This window comes from Equus quagga, chromosome 17 (assembly GCF_021613505.1).
Source record: "Equus quagga isolate Etosha38 chromosome 17, UCLA_HA_Equagga_1.0, whole genome shotgun sequence".
In the NCBI taxonomy this organism is placed as follows: Eukaryota; Metazoa; Chordata; class Mammalia; order Perissodactyla; family Equidae; genus Equus; species Equus quagga.
The window spans coordinates 47,454,437-47,473,220 of record NC_060283.1 but is presented as its reverse complement, the minus strand read 5'-3'; the positions used below and the strand labels follow the sequence as shown (position 1 = coordinate 47,473,220).

At 43.6% G+C, this 18,784-nt stretch overlaps 1 protein-coding gene across 1 annotated transcript in view; it reads right to left on the bottom strand.

Moving 5' to 3' along the window:
* Positions 1 to 3,229, bottom strand: part of FARSB (phenylalanyl-tRNA synthetase subunit beta) — a 75,562-nt gene extending 72,333 nt beyond the window's left edge. Inside the window, exon 1 of the mRNA XM_046644412.1 lies at positions 3,128 to 3,229. Within this exon, the coding sequence (XP_046500368.1) occupies positions 3,128 to 3,185 (58 nt within the window). The 5' untranslated portion in view covers positions 3,186 to 3,229. The remainder of the gene's footprint in view (positions 1 to 3,127) is intronic.
* Positions 3,230 to 18,784: the final 15,555 nt, after the last annotated feature.

Below are 18,784 nucleotides of genomic sequence, written 5' to 3'. Positions count from 1 at the left end.
ATCAGCTGTAAAGCACCTGCTTTCTTTCACCAAAAAAAAGGGGGGGGGGTCCACTCAGAGGGTGGAACCAAGAGCCTAGAGGGTAGGGCTGAGAGCCACAGAGAATGATTGCAGGCCTTCAGACCTAATCAAGAATATCTAACATTTGCCAGCTCAATTTCAGAATTGTCATGGACCAACAACTCCTTTGTGTCTCCCATTTTCCCCCCTTTTGAAGCGTAATGCCTATAGTAGTTACGCTATGCCTGTCCCACCATTGTATGTTAGGTGCATGTGGGGCAGACAACCTGTCTCTTTAGTCTCTCAGGCCAAGGGTAACTGTACTCAACAGCTGTACTTAAGGAACTACACCTGAGGGCCCCATCCACACCTGGACCTCATTTAGATGAGATTCCGGGCTATGAGCTGCCGCTGTAATGGGATGACACTCCTGGGGGCCCTGGGAGGGGGTGAGTATATTTTGCATGTGGAAGGAACATGAATCTTTGGAGGCCAGAGGGCAGTCTGTGGCAGTCAGCCTCCAAGAGGGCCTCCTATACCTGCCTCCTGGTGATGTGGATCAAGGCTGCCCCAGGGAGAGAAGCCTACGGCGTCCTGGCCTAGGTGATCTATATGACCCAATTCATATCTAAAGTTATACAACCACACAATAACCAGACCCCACCTGCACTGATACCATTTTAATGACTTTTTACATCACCTTTCCTTTGTCTAGTAAAAATAAGTCATGTATCCATGCCTTATAAATTTAGCCCTAACCCTCAACACAATGCAGCTCTTCACTGCCCATGGGTCCTGTCCCCATGCCTGCAGCCCTTCACTGCCCATGGGTCCTGTCCCCATGCTATTCTCTGAATAAAAGGAGCACTACTACCAGACCTTGGAAGTCCAAGAAATCTTTCTTTCGATGACTCAGATCGCCAAGCCCGCGTCACTGGTATTCACACCCTGCACAGTCCCCTCCCACAGTGCGCCAGGATTGGTCTGCAGGACTCAGAATAGGGCAAAGGATGGTATATCACTTCTGAGATGTTATTAAAAACTGCAGCTCCTATCTTGAGCACTCTCCTGATTACCTGCTCTATTGCACCTCCTGGTCTACTAATTTTTCGGGGTTTGTATGACATACACAGGTGGCTCTGACAGTACCGCTAGCAATTATGCCAAGGCAGAACAGGACCAGAAGTGAAGAATAGAGACAATAAATCAGTTCATAAGAAAATGAGTGGCAAGAGGAAAACATCTGAACAGAAAGGTGAAAAGAAGGTGGACCAAGGAGATAAAACTGCCCCAGAGGAGCAAACTGACCAAAGTAACAAAAGCAGACTGAGAAATATCCTTGATAAGCAAAGAGGTGGTGAAGGGCAGGACAGTGACAGGTAGACACAACGGAATTTAGGACAAAAAGCAACCCTTGGAGGGACTGAAAAAAAGAGGGAATGGGGACAGAAAAGAGCAAAGAGACATTATCTGAAAACAAGAAAAAAAGAGACTGAAAAAGGGAAAAAAAGGAAAAAAAAAAGAGTAGGAAACAAGATGGATTCACACTACTTGGAAACCAGATCCTTTGCGAAACATGCTTTTCCAACTCTGACCTCAACCCAACTGAACAGTCAAAAGGTTGCAAGAAAGAACAGAAGAAATATAAACTAACGATGAGTATTATTTCTGACCTGTCTGAAGCACATCTCAGTAACATCAATCTTTCTGACTGCCATTTTAAAGAGTCAGTAGCTGACAGGTCTTTGTGGAAAATCAAGCTTACCTGATCTCTTTCAGTAAGAAAAAAAGTGGAGAGAGGCAGCTAGAGAATATATTCAAACATCAGATGACAGTAAATAGGTTATAAATCTCAACATTTTTTAAAACCTAGATTATTTCTTACTTTGCCAGAATTGGATACTTGGGTGGGAACTGATCATGTCTTGAACAAATACTTGCCACACACAATCTTGTGCAACTCAGGTCTATTGTACACCGTTAGCGAGAATATGGTTTAGAAGAATGAATAAGAAATATAAATAAGCATATTATACAATAAAAAGTGTAAGGAGAGCAGAGTTCAGAGGGCAAGGGTATTACCTCTATTTTCAGGGACCTACGGCTGAACTTGATGGAGAATAACGCTTCAATAATACATAGTATCCAAAAGTGCACCTTTAGAAACGTTTTTAAAAGCTAACTTTATTTTCACAGGAATATCTCATTCAAGAAAGCAGTACCTGTTAAACCAACTAGAGCTTTGTTATCATCTTGAGCTCTAAAGCCAACAACAGCTCTCACCAATTAGTTGCTACAGCCTTTATACAAACTGATAACTACGGGGCGGGGGAGATGTTTCAACTGCTACATCTATATGGTAACTGACAGCTGCACTTAATATTTCCCCCTTACTTTTAATAGTAGTGTTTTTAGAACTGAAGAAGAGATGAAACGTGGCATGAAGACTAAGCCTGCCGGGTAAAGACTCCTTCTCGTCACTGAGGTCTCAGCTCAAATGTTACCGCCCTATCTGATACTGTCTTTGCACAATATCTTTGCTTCCTTGAGAGTGTTTAACATCATCCGAAATCATTTTAGTAAGGGGCTGGTTAACTATCGTCTGCCCCCCTCCTCAGAACGTGAACGTGGGCCTTCTGTATCCCGTGCACCGCTGTATTCCCAAAGCGCTTAGAACAGCCTAGCACATAACAGGTGCTCGGCAAACACTAATAAAATAAAATCAAGATAGGATGCTGCCCCTCCTCCGCTCACAAGGGGACTTCCCATAGCGCTCTTCTTATTGCACTCAGCCAGCTACACTCGGCGTGCAACCCGGGGCTTCATTCCTCTCTCTCCCCTGGCACCAGGGGCGCAGTAGGAGCTCGATGTGAGACCGCTGACAGAATGACGCGGCAAGCCGAACATACGCAGGTGATGCAAGGGCAGCCGCGGCGATACCGGCTCCGAGAGGTTAGTTACATCAGCCCAGCCAGGCCGCCTCGGCCGTCAGCCCTCCCTAGCCTGACCCCGACCGCCCAAGGCCAAAACCTGCCAGGCAGCATGAACGCTGCCACGATGCCTTTTTGGAAGGGGTCCCAGCCTCCGACGAAAGGCACAGAGCCCAGGGTCTGGGGCCGGCACTCACTGTAGGTCCGGCCCAGGGCTTTGAAGAGCAGATCGCGCTTCACGCTGACAGTCGGCATGGCGAGTCGGACGCACTGCGCCTGCGCGGCGAGCCAGCCCGGGTTCAGCGACCGAGGGATGTAGGACCCGGCCCGACTCGTGCGAGCTGTCTTAAATATCGCCAGTCTGCTTCCAACAGCTTCTCCCCTCGTGTTTCATCTGAAGGCAAATAAGTTGCCACTATTAACCTCAGTAAAATCTATCTTGCTTGGGTTAATAATCTACAGGCTGAGAAAGGAGACAGAATTAGATAGAATGGGCTAGCATTTGATGGACAGTAGAATAAACAGACCGCGAAGGCCCTCACGCCTCAAACGCACTACGAGCGGAGAAAGCCAAATTAGGTGGGCGGGGCCAAAGGAGCGCGCAGAGGGGGCGGGGCCTCGAGGTGGAGACTCGTTCTCTGGAGGCGATGAGAATGAAAGTGGACGGGGTCGGAGGCGGCCCGGAGAGGATGTGCGAATCCAAGTAGGGGGAGCGAGAGAAACTGTTAGACCTGTTTCTATTTAGTTCTTTAATCTCATACTCTTCTAAGTGTTATACCTGCGCATTGTTTGAACCTTACGCAGCCCTATAAAGGAGGCATCGTTAGAGATCTCTTTACTGTTTACTCAGTGCTCTCTAGTGGCAGGTGCTCTGCTCAATCGTCTGCCACCGTTAGCAGGAGCATTCCTCCTTATAACAACCCTGAGTGTAACAGGGCGAATATCGGCGCCCAGAGACATCAGGCCCTAATCCCCGGAACCTGAAAATGTTACGTTGGGTGAAAACAGTCTTTGCAAATTAAGTTAAGGATTTCAAGATGGAGACATTATCCTGGATTATCAGGACGGGCCCTAAGTGCAATCACGTGTGTCCTTATAAGAGGGAGACAGAGGGAGGTTTGACAGAGAAACAGATGAGAGGCAATGTAACCACGGAGGTAGAGACTGGAGTGATGCAGCCACAAGCCAAGGAATGCCAGCAGCTACCAGAAACTGAAGAGTCAAGGAAAGATTCTCCCCTTGCCCTCTGGAGCAACCCTATAATGTGTACAGACACTTTGATTTTGGCCTAGTGGAATTGATTTTGGACTTCTGACCTCCAGAACTGGGAGAGAACAAATTTGTTTTAAGCCACCAAGTTTGTGGTAATTTGTTACAGCAGCCATGGGGAATAAATACACTAGTGTAGGTGCTACTGTTACTCCCATTTTACAGGTGATGAAACTGAGGCACACACTATGAGTCACTCAACTCTCAAGGCAGAGTTTGCCCTCATCCTTTCTACTGCACAGTGAGTGAGGGGCTCCAAGGCCATTCAGGTGAGGGAGCAGTACCTGGGTCAAATTTAGACCTCTGCAGCTACAATCAAGTAGTTTTTCACTACATTAGCTTCCCTCCATGGCTGCAGGCAGTCCCTTCCCAGTGCCCAACATAACAGATTGGCAGGGGCCACATCAACGGCAAACCTCTCCAATGCCAAAGAACATTCTCTTCCCCCACATTGATACTCAATGCTCAATTAATGAATAAAGGACTTCTCGAATTATTGCATGATGACCTGCTCTCCTCTGGGCACACCAAAGTGTTCCGAACGTCTTCCCCCATCTATAAAGTAGGGATAGTAATACACACCTTAGAGAATAATTGTAAGGATTAGTGTTCCACCACATGCCCAGCTGGGTGAGCAGTGTGGGGTTGGTTGCTGAGAGACCAAAGAAATGACCCAGTGACAGCAAACAAAACATATGGGTTTATTGGGGTGTTACTTACAGGGAAGATCCAGTAGTGGCTGGCTGGACAGAAATGGACACCACTCCTGCCCCCTGAGAGAAAACTGGCTTATGTAGGCAGTGGAACAAAAGCTGCATGCTCGCCAAGGGGATTGTCCCTGTATGACCTGCATTCCAAGGACTAGAGCTCCCACCCAGAGCACCTCCATGTCCCCTCAGACCTCGAGGGTCTTTGTGCTAACTATCCCACGAGGAAGCACCTGGGTTCACCAAGCCCAGGACTGTTATCACCGTAAGTGCCGGCATGTAGCCCAGACAAGCAGCCTCAAGGACACATGGTTTTAAAGGGGCATGCCAGCTAGTCCCCCTACACTCCAACCCCCAATGTGTCCGAATGGCCCTTGCAATTTCATTGTGTCGGTGTTCTGTGTTTTTCTCGAGTCAGACATAGAGAGGAGCACTGTAGCCTGAGACTACAACAGTAATAGAGAGCACAACGTGAAGTAGAAGAAGTAATAAAAAGGCAAGGACACCAAAGAAAACATGTCATCAGGTGGAGGGGAGTAGAAATGGGAAAGTGGGCAACACTCCTCCACTCTCGCAGGGCTCTCCAGTCACAGGCATTGGCAGCTTGGAGACACCATAGTAACCTCGTGCTTGAAGAGAGAAGCAGCTCGCTGCATACCCAGCAGGTGGAGCGGTTTTGTATGCCAGCAATGTGTGTGTCCATGCAGTGAAAAGGTTGGCAGGCATTGTCCTAAAGACGAAAAGTAAGATGTTTAGAGGGAACTGCAACAGGGAGGTCATGACCGTCAGAGAAGACACACCAGGGGGAAAAGATGAAAGTGCCTTGGGGACTTGGAGGCGTCGCTGTGATACCCTGTTTTAAGCCTGTCTCCCAAGGGGTTAAGAGACTGTACCAGTGGGGCCCCACCTGCCAGTCCCATGGCCAAGAGACCATGTGGGTCCCAGTAAGGAGTTTTGTGGCAGAAGCGAAAGCAAGTTGTTCTGAGTACCCATCTGTGGTTGTAGTGTGTTTCTTTGATTAGCCCTTGTCTGCAGATGTCCTGTCATATCAGGTCTTTGTGTCGACCTCTGATGTGCACTGGGTCAGGTGCGCCTCTCATGTTCATTCAGTTGACATATTGTAGTTGTCAGGCATCTTGTCCAGTGGGCTAGTGTCCTGTCTTCTGTCCTCAATTTTTGTTTCAGCAAGCCATTCATATATTCCATCAGCCCCATGGCCATGGGGTTGTATGGTAGGTGAAAATGCCAGTGTCTGTCCATTTGATCAGCCCACATCTGTACCTGGTGGCCAGTAAAATGCATGCCCTTGGGAACACTGTCTGTAGCACAGAGGTGTTTTAGGCCTCTTCTGGTGGTATTTTGTGTGGCCCTAAGCTGGGGTATGCCTGTAGCAGCCCTGTAGCTGTGTCCACACAAGTAAGGACATACTGGCAGCCATCAGAAAGAGGCAAGGGCCCGATGTAGTCCACCTGTGAGTGTTGGGTGGGCTGCTTGCTTCTGCAATTTGGCCTGTGTCCTGGGGAATGGCCCAGGGTTTCTGTAAGGAACGAGAGGGCACACCTGACAGACTTGTATCACATTAGCATAGTGCAGAGGGAGGCCCCAGGCCTTGGCAATAGCCCACAGGGTCCTTTATCCTTTGTGTTTCGTCTTTTTCTGTAACTACTCTGTCACTTTTTGGGTTAGCACTTTTTTCAGGAGACAAATCCGAGTTAACTCATTTGTTTGTTGGTTCCCTGGTGGCATTGTCACCTGATGTGTAGACACATGGTACACTGTTAATGTCATTCCCTGGACCCACTGCCATCCTTCTTGGTGTCAGTGGGCCACAAGGGAGCTGGAGGCTTCTTGAAAATCTGAAAAAGACTCAGAGGTTAGCATGGCATCATCCATATAATGAAACAAGGCAACATCAGGGGGTTTTGTCCGCCGGATGGTGTTATAGAAACATTATCGCAGGGCGGGGTGAGAAGTGATGGCAGTTGTTTTGCTTATTTCTACTCCTGACAGCAAAATGTTTTTTGTTTCTGTAGACCAACCCATTCTTTTTACGTGTGGCCTCCAGTCCCCCAAGATCCAAGCCCTCTGCATGGTGCTGCAGGCATGGGTCAAGCTTCTTTGGTCCTTCTTCTAGTTGAGGGGGCTAGGGTGTTCCCAGGCTGTCACTGGGGTCACTGTTAAAGCCAGCAGAACAGCTTTTGGTTGCTTCTATTCCCCCCACCCCACCCAAGGGGTGTTTGTGGCTGCCCTGGGCTGAGGTAGTTGCCATGCAGACTGCTCTTTCCTCTTTTTTTTTGCTGAGGAAGATTTGCCCTGAGCTAACATCCGTCACCAATCTTCCTCTATTTTGTATGTGGGTCACTGCCACAGCATGGCTGACAAGTGATGTAGGTCTGTGCCTTGGATCCAAACTCACAAACCTGGGCCGCAGAAGTGGAACCCGCTGAACTTCACCACTACGCCACAGGGCTGGCCCCTAGACTGCTCTTTTTCTGTACTTTGCTCAGGCTCAGTCGTGCCGCTGCCAGAGGGGAGGGAGTGACGGGGAGTCCTGGCCACCTGCCACTCAGGACGTAGTGCTTCACCTTTGCGCTGGTGCCTAGGTGGCTGGACCATGTACTTAGTGTGCTTTTTCTGTCCCCTACAGGCACTTTTGGCCTATGGCCAGATGTGCTCCTGGCCTGCCTTCACTTTTACTCATGGATTGGAGCCAGTGGCTCTTTTTGTGACTGTCTTACTTTGTTATTGAAATTCGTTTATTTTAATTTTAGTCAACTTGACCATATATAAAACTTTCAGAGTTTTATTTTTACAAACCTTTTGTCACTTGTTTTTAAAATTTAGAATTGGTTTTCTATCTTTTTTTCCCAGGACGTTAGGACAAATTTATTTTTTTTAACAAAACACAAAAATGTTTTTATTTTTTCTACCTTTTTCATTGAAAACATACATTTTACTTTTTTATATACAGGCTTTTTTCATGGAAAATTTCTCAGTATGGACAATGCATGTTTATAATAAACTCAAGCATCTTTTACTTTCTTTGAGATAAGAAACCAAAGGCAGACAAATCTGTGTTTATTAATTTTTAATACTTTATGTTGTTTGGAAAATGACCTAGACACTCCACAGATTTCTATCATTTATTTAAATTAGTAAATTTTTTTTTTTAGATTGGCACCTGAGCTAACAACTGTTGCCAAGCTTCTTTCTTCTTCTTTGTTTTTTTCCCTGATTTTTCTCCCCAAATCCCCCCAGTACATAGTTGTATACTTTAGTTGTGGGTCCTTCTAGTTGTGGCATGTGGGACGCCACCTCAGTGTGGCCTAATGAGCAGTGCCATGTCCTCACCCAGGATCTGAACTGGCAAAACCCTGGGCCGCCGAAGTGGAGCATGAGAACTTAACCACTCGGCCATGGGGCCAGCCCCAAATTTAGTAAAATTTTAAAGTTTCAAGTGACCAAAAAGATTTTGGGAGCTGTCTTTTAAGTGTTTATACCATCCAATGTAATTATTGTACCTGAAAACTCGTACTCATTTTTATCTAACTCATTTGTTCCCAACAATTATGTTTAGATTATTGACAAAAACTTTATGTGACATTAAACCAATCAGCCATCATCTTGGGTTGTTTTAAGTACATACACCATAACCCATAATTATTGTTAAAGAGTTCCCCCCCGAAATGTTTATCCTTTTTGTATCTATATAGTTTCCTTGTTCCCCAATCCCACCAGTTCTGCAGCAGTATAATCCCTCATGGCAGAATGCCTCTGTCCAACAGGCAGAGGCAGGTCCATGGGATCTACCCCCGTGGGCCGGGGCTGGCCAGTCCTCTGCCCTCCCATCAGATTCCTGTAGGTGTGTTGACAGAGCCTGGGGAGTTTTGGCTTGAAGCAGAGGCTCTTTCCTTTTTAGTTTTAATTTTTTTGTCACTGCTTCACCTTCGCCTTAGCTTTCATTTTGATTTCTGTTGTTAAGTGAACAGCTGCAAGGAGGGGCCATCCCACCACAGCAGCTGCCTCCTGGGCTTCTGATTTCTTTCTCTCATCATTTCACATGCCCAGGACTTGCCCTGCCTTCATTGCAAGTCATCCTACTGGGCGGGGGGGGGGGGCGGGGAGGCTACCCCATGGCTGTAGCAACAGCTTGGACTTCTCTTATGCCCAGGACTTTCCCATAGGCCCTTTGGCACTTTTGGGGTGTCCCCATACTCATGCAGTGGGTCCCCTCCATCAAGGATGGTGGCGACCAGCCCCCACAGAGAGGATACCAGCCAACCCAGGATTACCCCATGGATTTTCCCTTCTCGTTGCCCATAGTTTTGGTGCTCATGGGGTTTTTCTTGGTCTCCTGGCTGGCTCACCAAGTGTTCCACCAAGCACCCAGCTGTGTGAACAGTGTGGGATAGTTTACTGAGAGACCGAGGAAAAGACCCAGAAACGGCGAACGAGATATATGGGTTTATTGGGAGCTACTTACAGGGAAGGTCCAGTGGTGGTAGGCTGGACAGAAATGGACGCCACTACCGCCCCCTGAGAGAAGCTTGTTTAAGTAGGCAGAGGTACAAAGGCTGCATGCTTGCCCAGGGGAATTGTCCCTGTATGACCTGCATTACAAGGACCAGAGCCCCCACCTATGAGGGTCTTTATGCTAACTGTCTCACGAGAAAGCAGCTGGGTTGGCCAAGCCCAGGATTGTTTTCATCATGAGTGCTGGCCTCTAGCCCAGACAAGGAGCCACCGGGACTCATGGTTTTAAAGGGGCATCCTGGCTAATGCCCCTACAAGTGGGAATAACACTCATAAATGAGTAGTATAGTTTTTATGTTGTAGGTCCTGGACATTGTGCAGTTGTCATTATTGTTATCTATCCTCTCAGTCAGTTTCCCACTATTCTTAGACTATCCAGGGGTATCTCTTCCTGTCTCCCATATGCCCAACTCATCTGTCCTGCTTTTCATCCTTGCACACGCAGAGGTACCCTATGCCTTCTCTATGACTAGCTAAGCTATTAGAAGATTCTAATAGAAAGGGGAAAACTAGGCCACAACTGCTCATCACAAATGGTATTGGTCGACTTCTAGGAAAGATACTTGGAAAATACTGAGATACTATATCACAAAATCTAGGTGGGGACTTCTCTCATCTAATTTTAGGGCCAGCCGGAGAGCAGGAATGAGATGGCAGCATTTCCTAGAAAGGAAAGATGGGTTGGCTAATAAATATGAAAAAAATTCTCCACGCCTTAAAAATTAGGGAGATACAAATTAAAATTATAATGAAATACGTTTTCATGCTCACCAGATTGGTAAGAATGTCAAAGTCTGACAAGACCAGATGTTGGCAAGAATGTGGGAGTATAAGTTAGTACAACCACTTTGGAAAATATGGCGTTACCTAGAAAAGCAGAGCCTGGGCACACCTTACTGCTAACCAGTTATACTCCCAGGAATATTCTCCAGAGAAACTGGTACCCTCGTACACCAGAAGACCGAATGTTCATGAATGTACATGGTTACATTGAATGTTCATGGTAACACGCATGTACATGGTTACGTTGTTTATTATAACAAAAAGCTGGAAACAACCCAATGTCCATCAGTGCTAGAATGAGTAAACAGTTATGATAAATTCATACAATGAAACACCATACAGCTGTGAAAATGAACTCCAGCTGCATGTAGAAACTTGGATAAATCTTAAAAACATAATATTAAGGGGAAAAAAAGTAAATCACCGAAGTATATATACAGCATGGTGCCATTTATATAAAAATGAAAAACAGGCTAACCTAAAGATAATATTGTTTAGGCGTACATAAATACATGGTAAAACTAAAGGAAAAGGAATGATAAGCACAAACCATAAGACTGGTTAGTTCTGAGTGGGATGGAAGGAATGTGGCCTGGGGAGTTGGGATACCCAAAGAGTTTCAGAAATATTGGTAATGTTCTATTTTACCTGGTGTACCTTCATGGACATATTTTAAGAAATTAAAGATGAAAGTAGGAAACAATAGACGAAAGCGGAACTCTTTTTGAGGAGTAAGTGAGACCTAAATGCTTGGTGGCCTACAGCTAAGCAGAGACGCAGTACGAATTTGATTTTGCCATTTGATTTTAAGTTATTCTTTCACAAAGAGCTTTTTACAAAAGTTTTAGTCTAACGTATAATTCTCTTCCTTTATAGATTCTGGGATTTAGGTTATGTTTTAAAAAGTCTTTCACCATCCCAAGATTTTTTTTTTTAAAGTCACATATACTTCTTAGAAGACATAAGTGGACTCTTTTTTTTCCATTTAAATCTCAGGTCTTCCTGAAATTTGTTTTGGTTTTAGAGCAGATGGATGAATCAGCCTTATTTTGTTTTCAAACAGTGATCCAGTTAACCCAACACAATTTATTAAATAAGCTTCTTTTTCCTCACCAATTTGAAATACCTCCTTTCGCGTATGTTAAATTTCCATACGTATTTGGGTCTACTGCTGAACTATTCCATTGTCAGCACCAAACTATTTTAATTATTGTAGCTTTATAATACATTGTAATATTTGGAAGAGTTAGTGTACCTTCAATGCTTTCTCTTTCAAAAATTTCCTGACTATTCCCTCATGTTAATTTTCCTAGATGAAATTTAGAATTTTGCCACAGTCTGAAAAACCTTCTTTTGATATTTTGTTAGGAATAAAATGTAATTTATGGGTTAATTTGGGGCTCTTTCTATCCAAGAACCATAGCTTCCATGCAAGTTTTTGAACATACCAGACATTGACCCACCTTAGAACCTTTGAACCAGCAGTTCCCTTTCCAGAATGTTCTTGCTCCCAGTCTCCTGCAAGGCTAACCCCCTCAGCTCCTACAAGTCTTCTCAGAAAGACCTATCCCTGACTATACTATTTTTGAAGAAGAAGAAGATTAGCCCTGAGCTAACTACTGCCAATCCTCCTCTTTTTGCTGAGGAAGACTGGTCCTGAGCTAACACCCATGCCCATCTTCCTCTACTTTATATATGGGACGCCTACCACAGTATGGCTTTTGCCAAACGGTGCCGTGTCGGCACCTGGGATCCAAACCGGCGAACCCTGGGCTGCCAAGAAGCGGAACATGCAAACTTAACCGCTGCGCCACCCGGCCGGCCCCATGACTATACTATTTATTATGGTTATGGGATATCAGTGTCTCTTCCTGAAAAAAGACGTAAGTTCCATAGGGCAGAGATTTTTGTGTTTTGCACACTAATATATGCCAAGAGCCTCAAACTGACACAGAGCAGACCTTCAATAAATATTTGAAGTTTTCTTTTAATGATAGGAATACTTGGTATATTTTCTTTTCTTCTTTAAATAGATACTTCAATAGAAAAAAAATGGGCAAAGGAAATGAACAACCAATTCATTAAATACAAACAGAGAGAACAGATAAAAAATGAGGAGAGGAAGAGAAATGCAAATTAAAACAACAATGAAAGCAGGGACATTTTCTCCAGGGAGACTGGCAGAGATGAAAGAAATAAATGATACCACCTCGTGCAGGCAGATTTTGGATGCTGGCACTCTTAGACATACCTCTCAGGAAGATAAATAGCAGTTTGACTGTATGAATCAAAATTCTAAATATGTATTCTCTTCGATCCTGAAATCTCACTCTTGGAATTATTCAAAGAAAATAATCAAGGTAGGATTCTTCTGTCTGCAATACAGAAAATTTGGAAACAACCAAAATGTCCAACTATACGGGGATTGATAAAATCAAGTCTAATACTTCTGTGCAATAGAATACTATGCAGACATTAGAAATGTATTGGAGAACTACATTTTTTAAGATGGAAAAAAAGTCCACATGTATTACATGAAAACAAGTTACTAAACAATCTACTTAAAATGATTGATTTTTGTTTGTTTTTTAAAAAATTCATGTACTTATGTAAGTGTGAACAAAAATAAAACAGCTGGTATGATATACACGAAAGTGTTCACAGGGGTTATCTTTGGGTGTGAAATTATTTTCTTCATTGTACTTTTATATTTTACAGAATTGTAATTATCAGGGATTACTTCTATTATGAGAAGAAAAACCAATGATATTCAAATCTCCTTCTAACCTTGGTAGACCATCCAGCTCTTTCCTCACCCCGTAGGGTTAGATCCTGCATAGATCTGTACAATCATGATCATTTTGTGCCTATAAAACATGTAACATACATGGAGAAAGTTTCCAAAATGATTGTGCCACTTTCCTGTCGTGCTTGTGGGTTGGTCAGTAATTGGGAAATCCTTCCTCCTTAGGTCCTAAACTTGCAGTCCTGTGTCTGATGACATTTCCCTCTAGAGCAGTAGGTAAAGCAGGATGCTGATGGTGGGCGCAGTGCTTTCCTCTCCAAAAATAAACACTGTCCACCCCCAGCCTCAGTTTCCTCATCCATAAAATGGAGATAGGACCTCATGGGATGGTTCTGAGGGTAACGTACTTGGAAACAATTTGCAACCTGCAAAGTGCTGTTCTAATATTAGATATTTATGCTCAAGTTAAGAACTGAAGTGATCTGAGACTATAAATTCTCTCTGGTAGTAAACTTAGTAAAACTTGGGCTGCTGTCTCCAGGAGGGTGAGGTAGGGCTCTAAGGTCAAGTAATAGAGGATATAATTTGCTGTAACTGGCCTTGTTTTAATTGCTGTATATCCCAAACTGGTTCTGTTCTGGGCAAAACCTTACATGCCTTCCCTATAAATGTCCTGGGGCACTCCAATTCCTTTGTAGATTACCCTGAAACTTTTAGGACGTGACCAAAGTCCATCCATCTTCTTGGGTTTCTATTGGTGGACCTATCTGGAACCAAGAAGGTCTGTTAGACCCACCAAGAATCAGGTTGATTAGCACTGTCTTCCTAATTGTCAAACCAATGGTCCTTTTTAGCTGTATTTTCAAAAAGAAGCTTGTTAGACACTTTATATTATTGACCATTCCTTCACTCTTAAAATTCTTCTGTCTTAGTTTTCCTGACTCCAGACTCCTTTATTTAGCTCTCTGGATTCTTCTACTATCACTATGTGAGAGGTGATACTAACTGAGACCTTGGACCAGTTGCTGAATATTGATAAGTCTCGGTTCCTTATGAAATGAAGATAATAATAATACTTCCCTCATAGGTATACCATAGGATGGTTGTGCAAATTCTAAGAGAATTAGTTCATGTTGGAGTTTGGCACATTGTAAACACTTGTTATTAACTCTTGTTATTAAGTATTAACTCTCTCGCAACCTCATCTACCTCCTCCACCACCTTTCCCTACCTTCAGTGTGGGGTACCCTCCAGAGCTATATCTTTGGTGATCTTCTCCCTGAACAATCTCAGGTTCCACCACCACCTAAACATAGATGGCTCTCATTCTAATCTCCAGCCTATATCTCTCTTCTGTGCGTATTTCTTACCAGCTTCTGAACATCTGCACCGTGATGCCCAAAAGGCTGGCATCTCATACTCAAAAATCGAACTTTCTCCTTACCCCTAAACTTGCTCTTCCCCATGTACTCCCTATCCTTTTCAATGTCACCATCACCCACCAAGTTGTCCAGGCCAGAAATTCTGAAGTCAACTTACCTCCTCCTCCTTTATTCTCTCTTCTAACTGGTTATGATTGAGGAAACTTGGGATAATCTACCCAGCATACCTTTTTCTCCCAGCACAGGGTAAACTTGAGAGTCACCAAGTTGGGAAATGGGACCCTGTATCCTATGCCAATGACTTGGTCCAGGAGTAAACACCTGATCCAAGCTGGGTTTTGGACTTGGGCCCACAGGGAATTTGATGTCCATTTTATTTAATGGTGGAAGCTGTAAGGTGCAAGTCTGGAGCCATTGGTGGCCATGTTTCCCACCACACAGAGAAAACTAATCTGTAGTGAGATGGAATGATACTGACACCAAGAGAAAAGATAGTGGAAAGAGAGACTAGATGCATTTAAATTCCTGGTTGTTCTTAAGACCGAGGTGTCTCCCCCCCCCCTTCCTGAAACTTGGTTGTTCAACTGAATGAAGTTCAGATGACTTAAAGGTTAGAGTGTGAGAGATGGAGGGTTACAGCTGAGACTTGAGAGGCAAGGAGATGCCCTGTAACGCAGGGTCCAAAACTACATGAAAGAGTTTACCTTGAGACTTCATCTTAAGAGCAATCAGAGGAAATTCAAAGATTGTAAGCAGAGAAATGATATGATTAACTTGGTATTTTGGAAAGATCACTTTGGCACGTTCTGGAAAAGGGATTAAGGGTGGTAGTTCAGGAGGCAAAACTCAAGGCGGGAAGATGAGTTGGGAGGCTGCAATAAGCCAGGGGAGAGGTAATAGCAGCCAGGATTGGAGAAATAGAACATGTTGGGGGAAAAAAAGTAGTAATAATAGACCAGAGGAATCAACAGGGCATATACCAAGTAGCCATAAACAATCAGAAAGATACAAACATGAGTGCAAGCCCATCCCCTGGATTGGACCCTCTTGGAAGCTGGAAGTAAGAGATGGAGCCATGCCTCCAAGGACACTGCTGTTGGAGTTGCTGGCTGCCTCTTGATGAGCCTGCCCTGGACCCAGGTTGGTTGCAGTAGGCCTTCCTCGTCTCTTTCTCTTCATTCCTCCTCCTCCCTGGCTTGGGTTGCTGGGACCCCAAGTAGGTTTCAAGGCCAAGTGCAAACAAAAGTAGGGGTGAGGGAAGAGAAAGAATATTTAACATACTAGTGATTACCAAAATAATTTCTAATCACTCATAGTGTTATAATAATTTAAATGAGCAGGAATGGAAGTATCTATTTCGGAGAGCAAACATCAATATACTAACATTAACTAATGGAAAGATAACCATTGAACCTACATCATGGAGCTTTCAAAGGAGAATGAGAAAGGAAGGAAAGCAGGACAGGTGTATAGGATCTGAGACCTTGTATGTGCCCACAGCAACAAGAAACAAGGAGGAAAGGAAACCTTGGACCATAATTGTGGTGTCTATAGGTCTCACTCTCTCAGGCGAGATCCCTGCAACTTGGCCCAGAGCAAGGATACTTGAACTCTGTCATACTGATAAAATAGTTAATTCAGAAGACAGCAAGAAAACAGAGGGCCCAGAACAAATTTCTTGAACTTTTAGTTCAAAAGAGCTTTGAAAATAGCACTTCTTGAAGGACATTCCATTGAAACTACCCTAATGGTGGCCTTCTATATGAATTTAACCAAAGCTGATCACTCTCAATGAATTATGGTAACGCTGTTGACTTGGGTTCCATGTTGGTGTGGGCATGGGTGTGTGTGAATGAGAAAGGACACTTATCTTTATGATTAATGCACCTTATGAAAACCTTTGTGGTTTTCGCCTTAGTGACTTTTGCCCCAAACTGACCCTGCTAAGGACTCTCAATCTAGAAAGAATACTATTTCCTTTTTAACTTAACAACAGGAACATTTTAACTTAAGTTACTATAAAATGTTGTGTTACAGAAAAACATCGTCATCTTCTTGCTAGTAGAAGTAAGCTACGTTAAAACACACAGGAAAAACCCTAAAACGAGGAAGTGATTTCTAATCACTCATTTCCAAGAATGGGCTGTTGTAATCTCTGAGGCAATCTGAACTGTCACCTTCTTATTCCTTAGCTAGGGTCGAGAAGTAGAAAAAGGAACCACCCTCAGTTGGTGGAATCTCAGATCTTCAAGCAGGATAATGTTATTTCATGTCACTATGCCCTCCTTAGGATTTGCCACAGCAGAGGTGCTGGATACATTTTTGTCGAATTATTGAAAACTTATGTTTTATTCACTCATATATACCCAATGCCATGCACATAGTATGTGACTGGTAAATATTGATTGAAAGGATAATTAACCCCAACTCAAATATGACAAATCTAGTCCTCTGCATTCTTCTGCCCTCTGCTCAGTGATTTATTCCTGTTTCAACAACAGTTCCTTCTTCTTTGTATTAAGAGACAATTTATTGTGGCAGTTATTTGCTCAAGCTCTAGGAACAGAAAAACTTGTTTTCAAAAAACCGGAAACCTGGTCCTACTACTTACTAGATGAACAGTTAGTTTGATCTCTAGTCTCACTGTCTTTATTGTTGAAAGCAATAATGGCCCCTACCCTGGAGAGTCATTGTGAAGTTTAAATCAGACATGGCAAGTAAACTACGCAGCAGAGAACCCGGAAGGCGATAAGAATTCAGTAATGTTGATACACCATATATGGTTTTTTACCTGCAACCCCATTCAAACTTTGTATTTCTCCAAATGTTAGGCTGCCCACAAAAAAAACAAAAAGGAAAAGAAAAGAGCAAAATAAGCAGTGGTTTCCAACCTGGGTTTTGCTAAATCCTCAGAGGTTCTGTGTGTATTGTTTGATGTTGATTTCATTTTGCTAAAAATACAGTCACCTTGGGAACGAGGAAGATGCTGAGAAGGTGGGAATCAGGTTCCCCAGTCCTTTCCAACAAGAGCAGTTCCACTTGGATTTCTTTTATAAATTGGAGTTCTTCGAAGATTAAAAATAAATTCCATGCTAAAATAAAAGTCTGAAACCATTATGCCATGCCACATTGCTTCTCCTCCTCTGTTTTAGTGTAAGAAATTTATTTAGTTTTCGATCCAAGTCTACTCCTTGCCACTAACTGGCTGGGTTATCTCTGGCAAATCTATTAAGTTCTCTACTCTCAGCTCTCTATTCCATGAAATGTCTAGTTTGGAAAGACAATGTCTCAGCTTCATGTTTTCCTGTTAGTTTTAGTTCTAGGGATCAGCAAAGCAGAGGAGTTGTTTTGAATAACTTGATGAATTAAAACTTTCTCACCATTTAAGTCCAATAATCATTTAACTCCAATAACCTGGCGCACAATGTGCACACAAATAAACGTGTTGAATGTGAAACAAATGAGTGAATGGTTAATTAAAATGGTGATGGGTTGTTGCATTGACTGAGCCCTGCTAAGGGCGTGCTTTGCTTCAATGGGCTGTGGTGGGATAGGACACTGCTTTTCTACCAGCTGAAGACTCCAGAAAGTAACAAAAGCATTATTAAGTACAGTAAATTCCAAGTGATTAGAAGTAGGAGTTCTGGGTGTCTCGTTCTTCTTATTCACCAATAGATTGTGAATCCAATTAATCAATCCGTCCTACTATTCACATCTCCCATGCACATCTCAAATCCATCTCTCTATTCTCCTTTGCTACCACAGCAGACCAAGCTGCCATCCTCTACTCTCACCCTCCAGTAGCCTCTTTAGGGTCTCTCTGCTTCCACTCTTATTACCTCCAATGTGTTGTAAATAGGTGCTCATTATTCTCTGTCACTGGAACCTGTGTTTCTTTCTGGGCACTGTCACGCACTTGGTTATATACATACATATGTAGTTATTTTCCCTTTCTCCCACTAGACTGTGAGCCCCATGAGGACAGAGACTTTTCTTATTCACTACTGGAGCCCATCCCCACTCCCCACCTAGTGCCTAGCACACAGAAACCTTTCCATAAATAGTCAGTGAATGAATGTATGTGACTTCTCACAGGCTCAGAGACCACATCTTAATTCACTTTTGTGTCATCAGCACCAAGGACAATGCCTGATGCAAAGCAGATGTCGATAAATCTGTGTTCCATGTTAGATTCAACTGATGAAAGGATGACTCTCCTCTCTAGGTTTTAGACAAAACTGTATTTGAGTCTTCTCTATTCTGCCAGCTGTGTGACTTTCAGCCTGGACTTCCTTAACCATAAAACTGGAACTAATTTTATTTGACGGGTTTGCTGTAGGATGCCTCAGGCTTGTGAAGGGTATTGCAAAATATCTTACATGGTGTATATTCAGTGTTCCCACCTAGCACTGAGGCAAAGTTCAGGGAATAAAT